Here is an 18,386-nt window from a genome sequence, read left to right as displayed (position 1 = left end):
TCCTGGACCTTCGTCCAGGAAGAGGACTAGGACAGACCGATAGCCTTCAGAGTCGCTTGACATGGATACAGATTTTTGTAATTTTTCTTATTTCTTGTACTTTTCTCTTTTGTTGGTAGTTAGGATACTCTGTACTACCGCAGGCAGATTTTTTTGTACTTAAAAGATTATGAAATGAACAAACTTTTTATCTTAAAAAGTGTTACATCCGTATATCTTTACATTTCATACTTTGCATCGTATCACACCATGTTACACCTCAATGTAAATGAAATTGATTGGTTGTCTGAAAATTGAACACTTACACTGTAATAATCAGATAACTAAACAGCCAACAGCAAAATAACCCAAGCAACCCACTGCCTGATTCTGGACACACAGCCCTCACTCTACTGGGGATTAATCTGCATACAGTCCGTAACACAACACTTGGTTCATTTTGCACATAGCAAATCCCGAACAAACAGCCCAATCTGACAAGACGGACTACGGAGGTGAAACCAGCTGGAGTTGAAACACAATTGAATATAGAGAATGGCACAACATTCTGAGCATAAATGATTTTTGTAATTAAATAAGGGTTTTTCAAACCGGGGCATTGAGCCTACAACTGAACACAGTGGGGAGGATTCAAACAAAAAGGGTACACGACCTAAAACACAACGAGACACGCTCGGGAGAAACCTAGAACAAAGGTTGTGGTAAAAAAAACAAAAGACACGACACACAGGCGCGTTTGAATGAATACGGGGGACCTCAGATCACGAGGAGCCAGTTTCTCTGGGTATTGTTTCCCACCCTTTCTGATCTGTGATTCTCACATCACTCGGCCCTCAGGCTCGGTTTTTCTCTCAAAACCCTTTTTCTTACTTTTCTCTCAACTTACACCTCTCTATTCTTTATTCTCTCATTTTTTCGTCCCTCCCCAGGGTGATTAATGAATAGGAAGGTGTGGGTTCATGCCCAATGCCGTTAGCCCACAACTATTTCTTCCGGTGGGTAGAGTGCCCTTCTGGCAAGTATGTTGACGACCGGGGGGGGGGAGACAGGACTCCTGGCTCAACTGTGCCCTTAGTTCATTACTTTGACCATTTTTTTTTTGTTTTCTACTAAAGCAGTTTTGATCAAAATGAGAGTCGGATTAACGTACTTGTTAGATTTTTAATTTGAAAACCATGCAAGTCAGGCTGTAAGCACTGAAAATTTTCCTTTTTGGGTCCAAGAAAATGGTCCAGTTTTGGAAAATGGAATAGTTTTCGAGAAAATAGTCAACCTCAGTAAAAATTTTCAAAAACTATTTTTGCAAACGGCTGATGCTCAACGAGCATGGAACTTGTCCTTTGAGATGCGCAACCTCGGATCGGAGGCAATGGAAAATTGCCCCTGACTTAAAAGGGGGTGGATGGCAATGGAAAGTTGCCCCTGGTTTGAATGGTGGCTCGCGACGACTCATGGCAACGGAAAGTTGCCCCTTGTTTGGATAGTGCCGCAGCAGTCTGCAGACAGTCTTCATTGGTGGTGGTCGAACTCTTGGACACAGAGATGACGAAGACGGTCATAACAGATATATGGACACAATCACCTTGGAAGGCGTTGGCAACTAGACTTTGGGATGAAGTCGAAACCATTGCACGGACCGAGACACTATGAAAGCGTTGGGGGCTAGACTTCAGGATGAAGTTGCCTACGTATCCCAAACATGGGAATCAAGCCTTACGTAGTTCCGGTTAAGGTACACTCGGGTATTTTAACCTTCACTTTTCAGGCTCTAACTTTTGCCAAGGTGCCCGATGCGAGTTTTCGACCTTGCGAGCTTCTTTTTTTATTTCCTTTTTTTCTTTTTCTTTTCTTCTCCGCATTTTTTTTCTTTTCTTTTTTTCTTTTTGCTTTTTCTTTTTTGTATTTTTTTGTATTTTCTTCTTGCTCTAACTTTTGCCTGGGTCGCCCTTCCGGGTTTTCGGCCCAACGAGCCTCTCGGAGGGTAAAAGTGTAGCAGGTCCATGTCAAATGGTTTCTGAAGTTGGAGTCTCTCTGTATCTGGGAGAACGGCTGTTGTAATGATTTGCAGAAGAATCCATCATGGTTACTTCACGAGCTTCTTCTGGTGAGATCTAATCTCTTTGATTCGGCTTTGGTGCCTCTAGCTCGAGGGCTGCTTCAGAACTGGCCACGCGGGCCTCCTCCGGCAGTTGACCGTTGAATATTCCGGATGAGTTCGTGTTTCAAAACAAACAGGTCGAACCTTGAGGCTGAGAGCGATCCTAGGATGCACAATCTCAAGAGCGGTTCCACACAGGTCTTCACAGGGCCATGTAAAACATTTGTTTTTGAAAATTTTTAAGAAAGCGACGAATCGCTCGTGCCGAAGGTAGTGTGGAACCAATCTGGATCAAGCCAGGGTCCTTCCCAGTACTCATGCTGACAAGCATGATTTCATTCATTAAGGGCTTAGCATGCCTCTCTTTCTCTCAAAATGATCAAAATTTTACAAAACCAGAGGAATTCCTTCCCCTTCGTTTTTATCACTGTAGTGTTAAAAGGGGTTTTTGAAAAACTTAGGCTAATGCAATGAGCTCGGCACGCGGGAGAGCAAGCGAGATGTATTGTCAGCCCATTCAAATCCTCTGGTACTTATACCGAAAGCAAGCACGAAAGTGAGATAGCAACAGCCTGTTTCATTCAGATTTGTTGGTGTAACTGGCCCCACGACAGAAACAGACTTAAAAACGAAAACAGGTAATTACAAGACAAAATGGTGTTCAGGACAACAACCCCAGAATCACCTGGTATTCTATACAAAGGGGACTGACTCGATACAACAAGACAGACCCTTAAGCAAAAAGACTGACTCAAAACAAAGAGACAGACTCAAAGCAAAAGACTGACTCGATACCCAAGCCAGAATTTACAAAACTCAGTTTCACCGATGCTCAAAAATGCGTGCTAGACGCTACATCCAAAATATACCGAATGCCGCCCGCAGGTGGTTCACTTTACATACTTGCAGTATCTGTGTCCTCAAACTCCAGTAACTGGGTGGTAACGGACTTGGCTGAGGTGTGCGGGAGGATAATCTCGTTGTCAATCAAATCTTGCACCTCATGACGGAGGCGGAAGCAATTGTCGGTTGCATGGCCTGTCTGCTGGTGGTACGCGCAGTACTGGGCAGCATCATGCGTGGCAGGGAGATTCTTCGGGAGAGGCCGAGGCTCCAAGGGTTTAAGGTGCCCTTTCTAGGCAAGGATCTGAAGTGCCTTGGACAGAGGCATGTAGAGAGCATGAAAGACCCTGTGCCCTCGGGGCAGGTATTTTGAAGTCTTAGTGTTCTTACTAGACACACAGGCGAAAGGGTCGGCAGGCGCCACCTTGGCTTTCTGATCTTTCCCGGGTGCAGGGCTGGGAATAGGAGGAATTGTTCTGGCATGACGGGGCCTATCCTGATTTTCTGGCTGACGTGAACTCCCCTCAAGTGGAGTGGGGAAAGCATCCTCCACAGTTTTTGCCACAACTATGGATATCTGTTGCTTATTCATCCCCCCGGCTTTCAAAGCCTTGACTGCCCACAGCAGTTGTTCAATAGGATCGGCATCTACCTTTGCTTTGTCTTTTCCTCTGGCGTCAGCCTGATCGAGGGTTTGGGTCAATGTTGGCATGTCATTGCCATAGCTGGAGGCCATCTCCGGTTGGCTAAGTTCGATCACAATTCGCCCCAACAGCGGGGGCTCCTGGGGTACAAAACTCCTGGCATATGGTGCAGCTGGAGGTGAAGCTGACATTCCGTAGGCGAGATCCGCCACAGACCTTTGGAGATCACCTATCATCCCCATTAGTTTAAAGGTGGTGGGCTCACGAGCCTGATACAACTGGGGGACCCAGACCGGGTGCACAACAGGCGACCTGGGTGGATGTGGCATATCAATGTTGGTCTCACTTTGCAGAGTGATCCCTTGATCTAATGCAGTCGTCATAACCACGAACTCTTCTGAATTCTGCGTCGTCATAAGTCCTGCCTCAGCAAGAGGGAACACTGGCTATTCTGTATCAACTCTCCGACACTCTGAACTGAAAGGAAGAACAAACAACATTTCAGCCCAAACAGATCAAACACGGGCGTAGCCGAACAACTGCACTCTACTACTGATCACTGTTCCCCAGAAATCACTGTCCCCAAAACTGAACCCTGATACCTGCAGATAACTGATTCTTAACAACGCTGATACTGGTGCCCTTGAGCCCGATACTCAAATTTGCAAACTGATATGTACGTTCCTGTAGAGATACACTCTAAAAGCACATAGCAAGTAAAGAGAGCCAAAACTCCCCTATGTTGGGGTAGGGTTTCCCTATCCTATTTTGTCAGGAGCTAGGGTTTCACTATGCACGCAGCAGCTTCAAACAACCTAACATCGGGTGAGCAACCTGTCCTAGCTTGGAATGGTCACTATGGATCCGAATATGCACTAGGTCGAATGGTCGAAAAGGGTGCCCTGGTAAAAACCGGGGTTTGTGTTCCCATACTGTCAGAGCCCATAACCGATCAGCCTTATGGTCATGCCTTGACAAGACAAGCCTCCGGCAAACCGTTCAGGAATGGCAGATGGCAAACACAGTGTCCTAGGCGCACCAATGCACATGCAATGCAAAGAGACACGTAAATGAGATCAAAACAGGATATCATGAGTTCGAGTCAAGCTCTCTAAATCCCCAGCAGAGTCGCCAGAAACTGTAGACGTCCCCGAACCCCCCGGGAGGGTGAGGTCCCGTTCGGTTCATTTAGGGGTTTACTACAGTTCGGACCCTCGAATTGTCACGGTTCCTAATCTGAACCAAAGAGTCCAAATCCAGCAAATCGTTTTGAGAAAAACAGATTTTTGAAAGAAGTACCAAACATACACTGCTTTGCCAGGTACAGAGTCACCACCTAAATATTTTTTTTAATGGGGAAATTTAGGAAACCCTGACTCGGTGCCGAAGGCCACATGTCCGTCATCACCGGAGTAGTCTCGGCTCGGGAGCTAGGGTACGATTGGGGAAGGTTAGCTATGAGCACCCCCTCTCGCCCGATCCGAAGATCGGCCTCTACTAACCGTGATATCTAGTTTTGAAAACCTTATGTGTTTTTATTCCATTTATTAGCCTAGAATTACTATGTTATGCGCACAACAAACAAGTATAGACTAGATTGCATAATTTGGAAGCAAACGTTACATATCCGTTTGTTTTGAAAAGCGCTTTGGAATTTGCTACTCGCAAGTAGGCTAAAATACGGATTTCAACGAGCTTTTCCAACTCAAACAATCCAACCTTCACCCACAGGCATTCAAACATTTTATCTCACATAAGCATCTAGCCACATGGTAAGCATGCTGTCATGGCAATATTCGCACGCATACAACATGCTAAAGCGAAAATACTTACATCGTACTCCGTGCCAAAACAATAAACTAGTTAGCAAACATGCATGTCCTAGTTCATGTTAAAAATGGCTAATGCAACACATACAAGATGTACTTAGAATAGGCTCGGCTAACCTAAGCATGGCATGTGAAGTGCAGTCAATCAATTGATGCACGTATTCAATTTGGAATTTGAAATACAGATACAGTTAGAATGACGCGCCGAGCTTGGTGCATGTAAGACAAATGAATGAATGCACGCATGCATTGCATGAGGTATGCTAATTTTAAATATGCCCTAGTCTACCATCATAAGCAGGTAAGTAAAAGGGAAGAAAGAAGTGGGGGTTGGAAGACATGCACACACACTCACCCACACTTATTACAGATTTGCCCTTGCCCGGAGGGACCAAATAAATAATACAAATTAATTAACTACGAAAGCTAATTAAATATTACAAATTGCCTAATCAGTTAACAAACTAATTTAAACTAGGAAAAGCAGTAATCCGCATCGGGAGGAGAGCCAGATGCAGCGCATGCTCAGGTCCTGCTCGGAAGTGCACCGCCATGCATAGTCTGCCTCTGTTTTCCCTGCTCTGCCTTTCTGAAGACTGCCAAAGTGTCAAGGATCTCATTGAGCTACTTCTACATGCCAGGATCTCATTCATCACATGCATTATAGTGGATAGATAAAGTTCCAACTATAACTCGGAGGATATACATACACATTTACAATGCCAGCCCCATGATTGGGCGTATACAAAAAAACGAACATGAAAGTATATACAATAACCTTAGAGGGACACCCATAAGCAAGTCAACATCTTAACAACTTGGCAAAATAAATGGCTTATACAGTGCCTGGACATACGAAGGTTGACAAAAGAAAGCGGGTGTCTTGGCTAGGACTGACCACCTGATTGGTGACCTACAGAAACAGACATAATAGAGAGTGAGTCGGGCTCAGTGAATAGTAATACATAAATAAAATGATGCTTAACTTGAAACATAATACATGTCAATGTAATAGTCTGATTCTGTGCTAAGTACATAACGGCCTTAGGCCCAATCTTGCAACATAAACTTGATGGCTATAAGCCCTTGAAATGTGGTGGCACGAGGCCCTTGAAACATTGGCATAAAGCCCTTGAAACTTGTTTGACCTTGTAGTATATTCAAACTTGTAACATATACTTGAAACATACCTGAGCATACTTGAACTTGTAACATACTGGAAACATGCCTGAAACATACTTGAACATCATTCATTAATTCAAACGGAACATATTATAACTAGAGCGTTTCTTGTTGTATCATGTCATTATTGTACGCTTAACAATAAGAGACTAATTCACATTCTCGTGAGAGTCACATTATAATGCTAAACTTTGCACTTATACCGTAGATTCTGAATAACTTCCAATTCATAAACAACATAGCAAAATAACTTCAAATTCATATGGATACACATGGCTACTCTTATATTTACTCAGAATCTATTCTTCAAGAATGAACATAAATTCTTTTGGGTAAATGACTTAATTCACGTGCTCTATTAATCAATAGTATACACCGTTGTTTAATCGTTCTTATATGTTAACATAGTTGCCTTGCCTTGTAATTAATAGAGTCCTAATGGTAACCGTTGCATCATTCTCACGAGTTGACATAATTAACATAAAGTTAACAGGACAAAGTAAGCACATTTTCATTTGATTACAGATGACTTTATCGGTTTCACAATTCCACAGTTCGGCCCTTGGCCTGAGGGGTTCACACATTCACAATAGCCTTTAGGTTTCACAGATTCACAACTTATCACATCGGCCTTCGGCCCTTTGGATTCACAAGTTCACAAGTTTGGCCCTTGGCTTCATAGCTTCATAATTTCACAAATGGCCCTTGGCCACATAGGTTCATAGTTCACAAATGGCCCCTGGCCACATAAATTCACAAGTCGGCCCTCAGCCTCATAAATTCACATATACATAAATTAGCTTTTGGGTTTCATAGGTTCACAATTCGGCTCTTGGCTTCATAGTTTCACAATTCACAATTCGGAAATTCATACTTCACAAATGGCCCTCGGCCACATCGTTTCATATTTCACAAGTTGGTGATCCATACTTCACAAATTCGATATGCATATTTCACAAATCCTTTTTGATGTTTCCATAATTTCACAATATTTACGTAGCATACATAACATACATGTCAACATAATTCTTATGACGAAGATCATAACGTCAATAACAATAATCATTAACGGTTAAAGATACATCGAAGTACTACTACTCACAGTGCTACAACAGAGTACTTGGCCCTCTTGAAGTGTGCCCTGTACACATATATAACTTAGTCATTAGTTCTTTTTCCTTCCTTCATTATTCTTCACAAGCCTACCATTATCCATCCATTATACCACAATTTCCTCCATCTCAATATATCTATATATAGAAATAGAAGATTACCATTCTTGCAAACACAATATGGAATTTATAATCAATCACTTCGATTTCAAGATAGGAAGGAATTGTATGGACATCTTCCACATTTTTCTAAAAAAATAAATCATTCTCTTGATTTTAATAACTAAGCAAGCCCACAAGTATTTAGCAAAATAATTTGGGATTAACCCATTTTGGGAAACTCCACATTTTAGGCCACAAAAATCAAAGTCAACATAGTCAATACCATCTCACATAATCACTACAATTCAACATAAGCAACATGATTCAACTCAACATCATTAAATATAATTCAACATAATTCAAGAGGAATTCTTAAATTCCATTTCAACATTCCATAACCGAGTTTATGTCATCTATATCATTAATAAATCATTTCCTCCAATTTCCTTCTCATTATAACATGATTTACATTGCTCATAACAAAATTCATTCGCAAATTTTAAACATAATTTTCAAACATAACCAAATTCCAATTAAACTTGTACATAGATAATTCAACCTACCAATTTCATGATTCAACTTTCAATTTGGGCCAAATCATTGATTATCATCAAAAATCAACCTAGGGTTTCTAGAAAAACCTAGAAATTTCAAGAAAAATGCAAACTTCTTAACCCATTATTTTTTTCTTCCAATTTTCCCCTTAATTATATATCCTAGGTTCATAATCCATAATCTAAACCCAACAATAAAACCCCAAATTCTTCAAATCCGAAATCCCCAAATTTCCATAATATAACCCTATATGCTCAAAATGTAGATTTTGCATTTATATACTCCAAAATACCAAAAATCTATCTATTTATGTAAGCATTGAAGGAGAACTAGGACCCCTACCTCAAGATTGAAAGTAAGGAAGCTAGGTCAAGAGCATCACTTCGAAATTCCAAAATCCAATCGGTTGAAAATGTTGATCTTCACTTGATCTTCACTTGTTCTTCATTGTTGATGCAAAATCCATAGTTGATTTGTTGATAAAAGTGGAGGAAATCAAGGTTTTTAGGTCTAAGTTTTCGGACATGGAAGAGGGGAGAAGAAGAGAGGAAAAGAAAATGTAAGAAATGGTCCAAAAATCACGTTTTTGAGCTGCTGTCCCGTACAGCCCGCACGTGCGGCGCTATTCCCCGCACGTGCGGCTCTGCTTCCAGCACAGATGTAGAAACTTCAAACGGGTATAACTCTCTCATCGGGACTCCTTTTATAACAACCCGACCCTCATATATGCTTGCGATATATGTTCGTCCTTTATTCTGTGTTGTTAAATGTCTAAGATGAAACCGTACAAGAAAATAAGTTCAAGTAACTATGTTGTAATACCTTGTGGAATGAATTGTATCTGTTAGAAAAGAAATGTATCTGTTACTCCTAGAACGATCGAGTGGAAATCGAGGGCCTTAGCGGCTTAATAAGTCAAAATTGTTCACATATATGGAACCAGCATAATTTTTAGGTAATATTAAGCACTTCTGTGAAATTTCAATTTTCGGATGTGTAAACGATTGATTTTTGTCTCATACTCTCTTCATGGAAATATAAGAGTGTTCTTGGTCATTTGATAAGCTAAGGAAACATAACTCTAAGCTTAGGAATTGAAGGAGTAGAGAGAGAAGATCACCAAGAAGGTTGAGATTTGGGCTAAGGTATGTAAATGTTTGTCTAATTTGCATCCACAACCCTTCTTGTCATAATTTGTGTGAAGATGTTTCTATAATCATGTACCTAAGAGTTGGGATTGTAGTGATGTGAGTATGAGAAGTAGTAAATTAGCAAGATGATCTTACCTTGCATGTTTTGACTCTATTGATTTGTTTGAATTCAAGTATGTGGCAAGATTTTATGTTATGAAGTGAGATGTAAGAACAAATAGGAATCTTGTGAATTGGAGTGAATTTAAGTTGTGAATTTATGCTTTGATTGTTGGTTACTCAAATAAAGATGTGATTTGATCCTTGTGCACATGTATTTACATGCTTTGAGCTTATATATTGGCAATTTAAAACTAGATTTTTGAGGCCCTAATCATGTCTACAAGAGGGGGAAAATTGTGCAGAATTTCGGAGTTTTGGTACAGAATCGCCGCACGTGCGGGGCCTAAGGCCGCACGTGCGGGAACCTCAGCCGCACGTGCGGGAGTCAATGCCGCACGTGCGGGAAAATGGCAAATTTTTGGACTTCAACACTGCAAAAACCGTACGTGCGGGGCCTCAATGCTGCACGTGCGGGAGGTGTGCCGCACGTGCGGGAGATCCTAGCCGCACGTGCGGCCCAGGGCAGAAAAGTTGGGATGCTCCGTTTTGCGTGTTGGGTCCTCTAATGTGGTCAAAACCTGCAATTTATATTGTTTGAATGTTCGTTAATTGAATCAAAGTAAGTGAACCGAAAATTGATTTAATAAGGATGAAAAAGGACTAATGTGATTTTTCATGTGTGTAGGAAACACCTCAAAAGGGAGTGCACCGCCACAACACAGTGAGTAACAGTACTTCAATGTATCCCCACTCAGTATTTATTATTAATGACGTTGTGACATTATAGAAAGCATTATCGTATGATATATTGACGTTATATCTTGATGTTACGAAATGCACTATTAAACTTGTGTTGGCATGGAATGATTGGCATGAAATGGTATATTTGTTATAAGTGATTTAATACGAAATTGTGAAACATTGAAAGAGGTTGTGAAGTTGTATACGTCTTATATGAAAGTTTGTGACTAATGGAATGTATCAAGGCAATTATGAATTTGTGAACCAATGTGGCTTAGTGCCGTTTGTGAACCAATGTGGCTTAGTGCCGTTTGTGAACCAATGTGGCTTAGTGCCGTTTGTGACTCAATGTGGCCTAGAGCCATTTGTGAATTAATGTGGCTAAGCGCCCTAATGTGAAACTACGTGACCAAGGGTCAATTGTGAATTGTGAAGTGGCCAAGGGCCATTTGTGAATAATGAAATTATGAGGCCAAGGGCCGATGTGTGAAATATGAATGTCACTATTGTGAGTTTGTGGATTAAACAAAATCAAAAGTTTATGTGATGAATTGTAAATTGTGAACCCAAAGACTCTTTCCGAACGTGTGAAGTTCGTAGGCCAGGGGCCACGTTATGACAATTATAAACCAATTATGTTGTCCCTACAAGCCGTACAGAGACAGACTAATGGCATGATTACAGCATTAAATATATTTACTAGCATACTAGTACTATTATTCACTGAGCTTGGCTCATCCTGTGTTATGTCTGTTTCTGTAGGTAATCAACCAGGAGGTCGATCTTAGCTCGGCATCGTCATACTTTTGTCAGCCTAGGCACAGCCAAGCTTGGGGTCGGGACCCTACTTTTGTGAAGTTGTTAGATGATGACTCACACTTTTGATATTGGCTTAAGTTGTTATGTACTTAATGATTTTGTTATGTACCCCATCTCGGGGTTAGTTTTGTATATGCCTGTAAATAACCAACTCTTAAATGCATTGTGGCTTCTAATGTACTTGTTTTGTAAAATGTTTTTGATCCTGGCATGACTTAGTAACTCAATGGATGTCATACTTTCTGGTTTTTATCAATTATGTTTTGTAGCTTCCGGGCAGGCCCCTCTATGGAACCAGGTTAGGTGTCATTTTCTGTTTAGGTCATGCCCAAACTTTTAGGGACAAGTTAAGGGCGTGACACCTTTCTAGGCCGTTCTTGTGTTCAAATTGAAGCCCCGGAAACAAGCTTTCCAATGGTTCCAACCTCACATTCGAATTCTAAGTATGGAAGGAGAAAAGGGCAAAAGAGTGACGGCTGTTCAAAAATTCAAACTCAAATTTGGGACTTTTTATCTAATCTTATCTATATATCTTGTTAAGGCTTCGACCAAGGTTCCAAACATCATCCAAGGGTCCTCAATTATAAGATTTATAGTTCACTTGCCAACCCATCAATATCAAGAGTCCAACAACCATACAAAATTTAAGGTGACAGGCACCACTATATATCAATCCAATGTGAATTTAAAATTCGAGTCGTTATATGTAAAGTACAAAATAAAATGTATGCTCGTGCGTAATGACATGATGTAAATAATATTGAGGTCAAAATGTAGTTGAATACAAATGTAATTTATCGAAAAACATACCAAAAACTTAAGACATTGAGAAATATAAAGAAATTTTGTTTTTAAAACCCACACTATACAATTTTGTTAGTACCACACAGTCTACAAAACTCAATTAAATATAACAACCCCTAGGCATGGGTATATATATTTGTTATTTAATCATAAATATTTCTTGTTCATTATTCATCCGTTACCAAATATGTAACACCCTGGCAAAACACACAATAACCTACACCGATACCATGCTCATGACACCCAAAAAGTCATCTTTCTCCTTGAACAAGAGTTGTGCGTTTACATTACATACATTGCTTTCCCATGATGATGTTCAAAACATTCTCTCTCTGTTCAATGAACTAGATAACTTACAAAAAAAAAATAAGGCCCCTTGGGCATACAACATTACAAAACATAAAAGTAGTTATGTTACAAAGCCCCAAAATAAACACATAACGACTAGAGTCCTTGACTTCAATTAGTTCCCAAAAGTTGATAAAGCTAGTGCTTGAACCAATCTTTCAATGAGGCTGCCTTTCATCGATTCCTAAAAAATAAGATTAGGGTTAAGCTAGTTGCCCAGTAGAAATACATTATCCTTGTATCTAATCCTTTGAACGAGATAATGGCATCCATGTGGTAAAACGTTCTAATAAGATTGTTTTCATAAGGAAACGAACCACAATTCATAATGAAGTATTTGGAGATAATATGATAATTACAACTCACATCAATTATGTACTACAATCAAATATCCACAAACATGAGAATTAGACCACACTCCTCTCTACATGAACCCAACCAAGAACAACATTTACTTTTTAAAGACAACCCCCACATTCGCCGGCTACTACACGAGGTGAGCACCCTAATAAAATCATCTATTTTTCCACTTTCGCCGGCTACTATACGGCGGGACTGTGTGGACAGCCAAAAATATTTTTCGCACATTCGTCCAGCGATAAGCCTAAACAGGGTAATTGGGCACCTTTTTAAACTCCCCGTGCGGGTACCAACACAATACCATCGCTACCCTTCACCGACACAGACACAAGGACTCATGCATGTCAACAATTTAAATCATATCTCAATCCCACATTTGAACATCGAACATGATCATAGATAAGCAACACATAAAATTTCAAAGAATCATGGCATTCAAGTCACCATCTCTCTAACCATATCAATGCCCCATTTCATTTCTCCGTTATTTATCCATGTCTATGATTCAAGTGGAAATTTCATGATACATGTAATTCCTATTAAATTAGAGACTTAGGGTTTTACCAAATTTGGGGTTTCTCATTCTTTATCACTAATCTAATTTCTCAATCACATTTCTAATCATTTTTGAAAGGAAGAGGTGAGAGCTTTCTCACCATTGATAAACAAAAGAATAAAAAGGAGGAATATGGGTCAATATCATCAAACCATCAATTAGTCCACAAATCACATTAAACACCATAAATCTCTTCAATGAAGAAGACATACAAGGGTAAAAGTATCCCTACCTCAACTATAAAGCCAAATGTCCAGGCCCTTTCATGAATCTACCACACACCCACAATCCAATCGATTGAGAATGACCCTCTTTAAGTGCTCTCCGCCCCTAGCAAACGATTTCGGATGGATCCCAAGTGTGTGAGAGGTATTTGATGGTAGAAGGTTAGGGTTTCAAAAAGGGAGAGAAAAGGAATGAAGAGTAGAAAAAGTATTGTGTCCAAATGATCTAAAGTCGTTATGTTTAAAAAGCTGACATCACGATCCTCGCTCGAGCGAAGGATTTTTCGCTCGAGCGACCTGACACAACAAGTGGCCTCGCTCGAGCGCAAGAAGTGTCGCTCGAGCGCACAATTCAAAGCTTCAGGTCCGCCACAAAAACAGACGCACGCTCGAGCACAAGAGGCCTCACTCGAGCGAAGGAACGAATACACAAGCCTTGCTCGAGCGCAAGAAGGCTCGCTTGAGCGGAAGCTGCATTTGAGAAAGAAACCTAAAGACCCTTTATCCACGCTCGAGCGTAAGAACCCTCGCTCGAGCAATGAACCAAATACCAAAGGCTAGCTCATGCGCAAAAAGCCTCACTCGAGCGAAGAAGTCAAAACCTAGGCTGCAACCATTTATACCAAAAGACAACCAACCTGCCCCAAACACGCCTAACACAATCAAAAGCTCAAATTCAAGAGTTAAAGGAGAAAAGCGGAACATAGATACATTATTAAACCACAAAACCCAAGTCCAGAATACGTTGAAGATCGTGTCTAAAACTCGGATCGCTATAGTCTTCCCCCCTAAAAGAATTTCGCCCCCGAAATTAGTCTACATCACTAACCTAATAAACATAAGGTAATCTCAACAAAGGCATTTACTTATATTCTAGTTTTCTATCATCTTCAATGAACCACACATCAATGCTAACAATTCTAACAATAATCATCATACCTATACATCTTTGCATAAACCAAGGTGTCAACAACAAAGAATAAGAGGAAATTTGGCTTACTTTTAACGCTACAACTATTTGAAGGAATACAAATACATTTACAATATTTAAAGTAGACATGATACCACCCCAAACTCATGGTCAAAACAAAAGACATTAGGAATTTGTGGCTCAAGATTAACTTCATTAGTTACTTAAGAAAAGCAAGAAATGTAATACATCACAAATTTAAGAATGATTCGGGATACTTCTCGCGGACTTCGGTTTCTCGTTCCCACGTTGCTTCCTCTACCCCGTGGTGATGCCATAATACATTTACTAGGGGTATTGTCTTACCTCTCAACACCTGTTCTCGTGCATCCAGAATTTGGATTGGCTTCTCTTCGTAAGATACTTCCTCGTCTACTTCGATTTTCGTCCAATCCAACACATGAGAGGGGTCAGGTTCATATTTACAGAGCATAGACACATGGAATACATCATGAACTCCAGAAAGCTGAGGTAATGCAAGACGGTACGCCACTTCTCCAACCCGTTCGATGATATCAAAGGGCCAATAAACCTTGATGATAACTTCCCACTTCGACCAAACCTCATCAAGCCATTCCTAGGAGAGATTTTCAAAAATACATGATCACCTATCTCAAAGGATAAGGGTCGTCTTCTTCTGTCTGCATAACTCTTTTGCCGACTTTGAGCAGTGATTAATCGTTTACGAATGAGGGCAATTTTCTCGATGGTTTCACAAACTAGGTCCAGGCCTAGCAAAGATGAATCTCCCACTTCAGTCCAACATAGTAGCGATCTACACGGACGCCCATATAACGCCTCAAAAGGTGCCATTCCAATACTAGCTTGAAAGCTATTGTTATACGCGAATTCTACCAAGGGTAAATGCTTCTCCCATGACCCTTTAAAATCTAGTGCACAAGCCCTCAACATGTCTTCTAGAATCTGAATAATGCGTTCGGATTGCCCATCGGTTTGCGGGTGGTATGCCGTACTAAATTTTAATTGAGTTCCCAAGGCATTTTGAAGACTCTGCAACAATCTGGTCGTAAAGCGAGGGTCCCTATCAGACACTATGCTAACTGGCACTCCATGGAGGCGAACAATCTCATGAACATAAAGTTTCGCTAAAAATTCTACAGAGTCCCCCATACTCATGGCGAGAAAATGAGTTGTCTTGGTAAGTCTGTCAACAATCACCCACATTGTATCGTTACTTCTCTGAGTCCTAGGGAGACTAGAAACAAAGTCCATGTTGGTGTATTCCCACTTCTATTCAGCGACTGGAAGGGGTTGCAATAGTCCAGCCGGCCTTTGGTGTTCTTCCTTCACTTGTTGACATGTTAAACACTTGGATACAAAAGAGGATACATCCTTCTTGATGCCCCTCCACCAAAATTGGCGGCTTAGATCATGATACAATTTGGTGCCCCCCGGGCGCACAACGAAACGAGAATGATGAAAGTCTTTCAAAACATCCTTTCTCATTGATTCAGGTACGAATAACCGGTCGAGATAACGAACACTAGAGTCTGCATAAACATTTAAACCCCTCTCTTCCTTTCCGAGATGAATTCTCCCTTTTATAGCTTCCACTTTTGAATCCCCCAGTTGAGCTTCAATTACTCTTGCAACAAGAGTCAGTTATGCGGCAGTGGAAAAAAGGGTACCTTGGTCCGGAGACTCACCAAATTGTAGAGCAAATTCATTGACGTCCCCCATCATCTTCCACTCATTCATCGCTAGGTTGGCCACTATACCCACCGACTTTCTACTCAAGGCATCCGCCACTACATTAGCTTTACCGGGGTGATAATGTATCTCAAAATCATAGTCTTCTAGGAACTCTGTCCATCTCCATTGACATAAGTTTAAGTCTTTTTGAGAGAATAAATATTTGGGGCTTTTGTGGTCAGAGAAGACTTCAAATTTCTCACTGTAGAGGTTGTGTCTCCACAACTACAAAGCAAAAACAACTGTGACGAGTTCTAGATCATGAGTTAGATAGTTTCTTCCATGGGTCTTTAATTGGCGCAAACCATATGCCACCACCTTTCCTTTTTGCATTAAAATGCATCCCAATCCCTCTCTGGAAGGATCACAATACACCATATAACCTAACCCTCGTTCCGGAATGATGAGAATTGGAGCGGCGGTCAGCTTAAACTTTAATTCTTGAAAGGAGTTCTCACATGCTTCATTCCAAACAAACTTCACTCCCTTGAAAGTTAACTTTGTCAAGGGCGACGCTAAGGAAGAGAAATTCTTTACAAACCGACAGTAGTAATCGGCTAAACCCAGAAAGCTACGAATCTTCGAGTTATTCTTAGGTTGTTCCCACTCTAACACAACTTCTATTTTTGATGAGTCCACCATAACCCCATCTCCCGAAACTACGTGACCCAAGAACTTCACTTTTGAAAGCCAGAATTCACACTTCTCATACTTTGCATATAACTGATGCTCTCTAAGAAGTTGCAAAATCGTACAAAGATGTCTTTCATGCTCTCCTTCGGAAGGTGAATAAATAAGGATATCATCTACGAAGACAACCACAAATTTATCAAGGAATTCTTAGAAGATCCTATTCATTAGATCCATGAACATAGCTGGGGCGTTGGTCAACCCAAAAGGCATAACCAAGAACTCGTAATGACCATATCGGGTATGAAAGGCAGTTTTGGGAATATCTTCTTCCCTAACTCGAATTCGATGATAACCCGACCTTAAATCTATTTTAGAAAAACAACGAGAGCCCTTCAGTTGGTCAAAGAGGTCATCAATTCTAGGCAACGGCTATTTGTTCTTAACCGTGGCTTGATTTTGCTTACGATAATCTATGCACAATCTCAAGGACCAATCCTTCTTCTTCGCAAACAAAGCCGAGGCTCCCCAAGGTGACGTGCTAGGGCGTATAAAGCCGTTACTAAGTAACTCCTATAACTATTCCTTCAGAACCACCAATTCAACTGGGGCAAATCTATATGGCGACAATGAAATGGGCGCCATGCCTAGAAGCAAGTCCATGGTGAACTCTACCTCGCTATGAGGTAGCAACTCCATAAGATCTTTAGGAAAGACATCAAGATAATCACACGCTACCCTTGGGAATTCCTTCTGAATTACATCACTACCATCCTCCCGAAGGGTTGCTAAAAGAAAATTAATCTGCCCTCGGCCACATGGGTAGTAAGAGGAGGGTAAGGACTTATCACACGTATCCCCTAGAAACATGAAACAATCACTGTTTGCCGTACACACGGTAACCCTCTCCCGATGACAGTCTATTATCGCCCGGTATGTGAACAACCAATCCATTCCGAGAATAACATCAAAACCTGCCATTTCTAACAATATAAAATTAAATGAGAGTTGTCGACCGGCTACCTCAATAATACACCCTCGACATTCCCAGGTCAGAATGACCTTTCCCCCTACTAGTGACTCTACAGTAAGCGAAGTCGGTAGCTGTCTACTCTTTATCCCCAACAATGATGCAAATGACATAGCAATAAATGAATGCAATGCTCCAGTGTCAATCAACACCTTAGCCTAAGTATTGAAAACAAGAGTTGTACCTCTCACCACTGATGGCCCCATAGCTGGCTCGGAGGTAGTGCCATCATATACTCTTCCTTGTGACCTCTGATCCCCCATGTCACTTCTCGGAACATAAGCTTGTGGTGTGGATTGAGCAGATGTGGCTCCTTGAACTGCCCTGGGTCTTTGCCCTGATTGAGTTGACTGATACGAGTGCCTCTGCCCTTGACCCCGAGTATATATAGCTTGATAAAGCTAAATGACAAATGCAACCGACCCCACAGAATTGAAACACAAGACTTAGTTTAATTTTGGTTTGACTTGTTTACTCTATACCCTTTCTAACTTAGTTTAATTTGGTTTAACTTGTTTACTCTATACCCTTTCTAACTCACTCAGTTACCAATTATTTCAGAATTTAAGATGT

General features: G+C 40.9%; 1 protein-coding gene and 1 pseudogene across 1 annotated transcript in view; both read right to left on the bottom strand.

Moving 5' to 3' along the window:
• Positions 1-15,625, bottom strand: part of LOC145819071 (uncharacterized) — a 31,206-nt gene extending 15,581 nt beyond the window's left edge. The window contains exons 1-2 of the mRNA XM_082913055.1: positions 15,161-15,625; positions 14,747-15,017 (exon numbers count right to left, since the gene is read on the bottom strand). Coding sequence (XP_082769181.1) covers positions 14,747-15,017; positions 15,161-15,625 — 736 coding nt within the window. The remainder of the gene's footprint in view (positions 1-14,746; positions 15,018-15,160) is intronic.
• Positions 15,626-16,378: 753 nt separating this feature from the next.
• Positions 16,379-18,076, bottom strand: LOC145819070 (putative mitochondrial protein AtMg00860 pseudogene; annotated as a pseudogene).
• Positions 18,077-18,386: the final 310 nt, after the last annotated feature.

The sequence above is a fragment of the Camellia sinensis genome, chromosome 2 (genome assembly GCF_055761805.1).
Source record: "Camellia sinensis isolate YWXY chromosome 2, ASM5576180v1, whole genome shotgun sequence".
Taxonomy (NCBI): Eukaryota; Viridiplantae; Streptophyta; class Magnoliopsida; order Ericales; family Theaceae; genus Camellia; species Camellia sinensis.
Note: the sequence above shows the minus strand (reverse complement) of the source record. Positions and strands in the feature narration are given on the sequence as shown.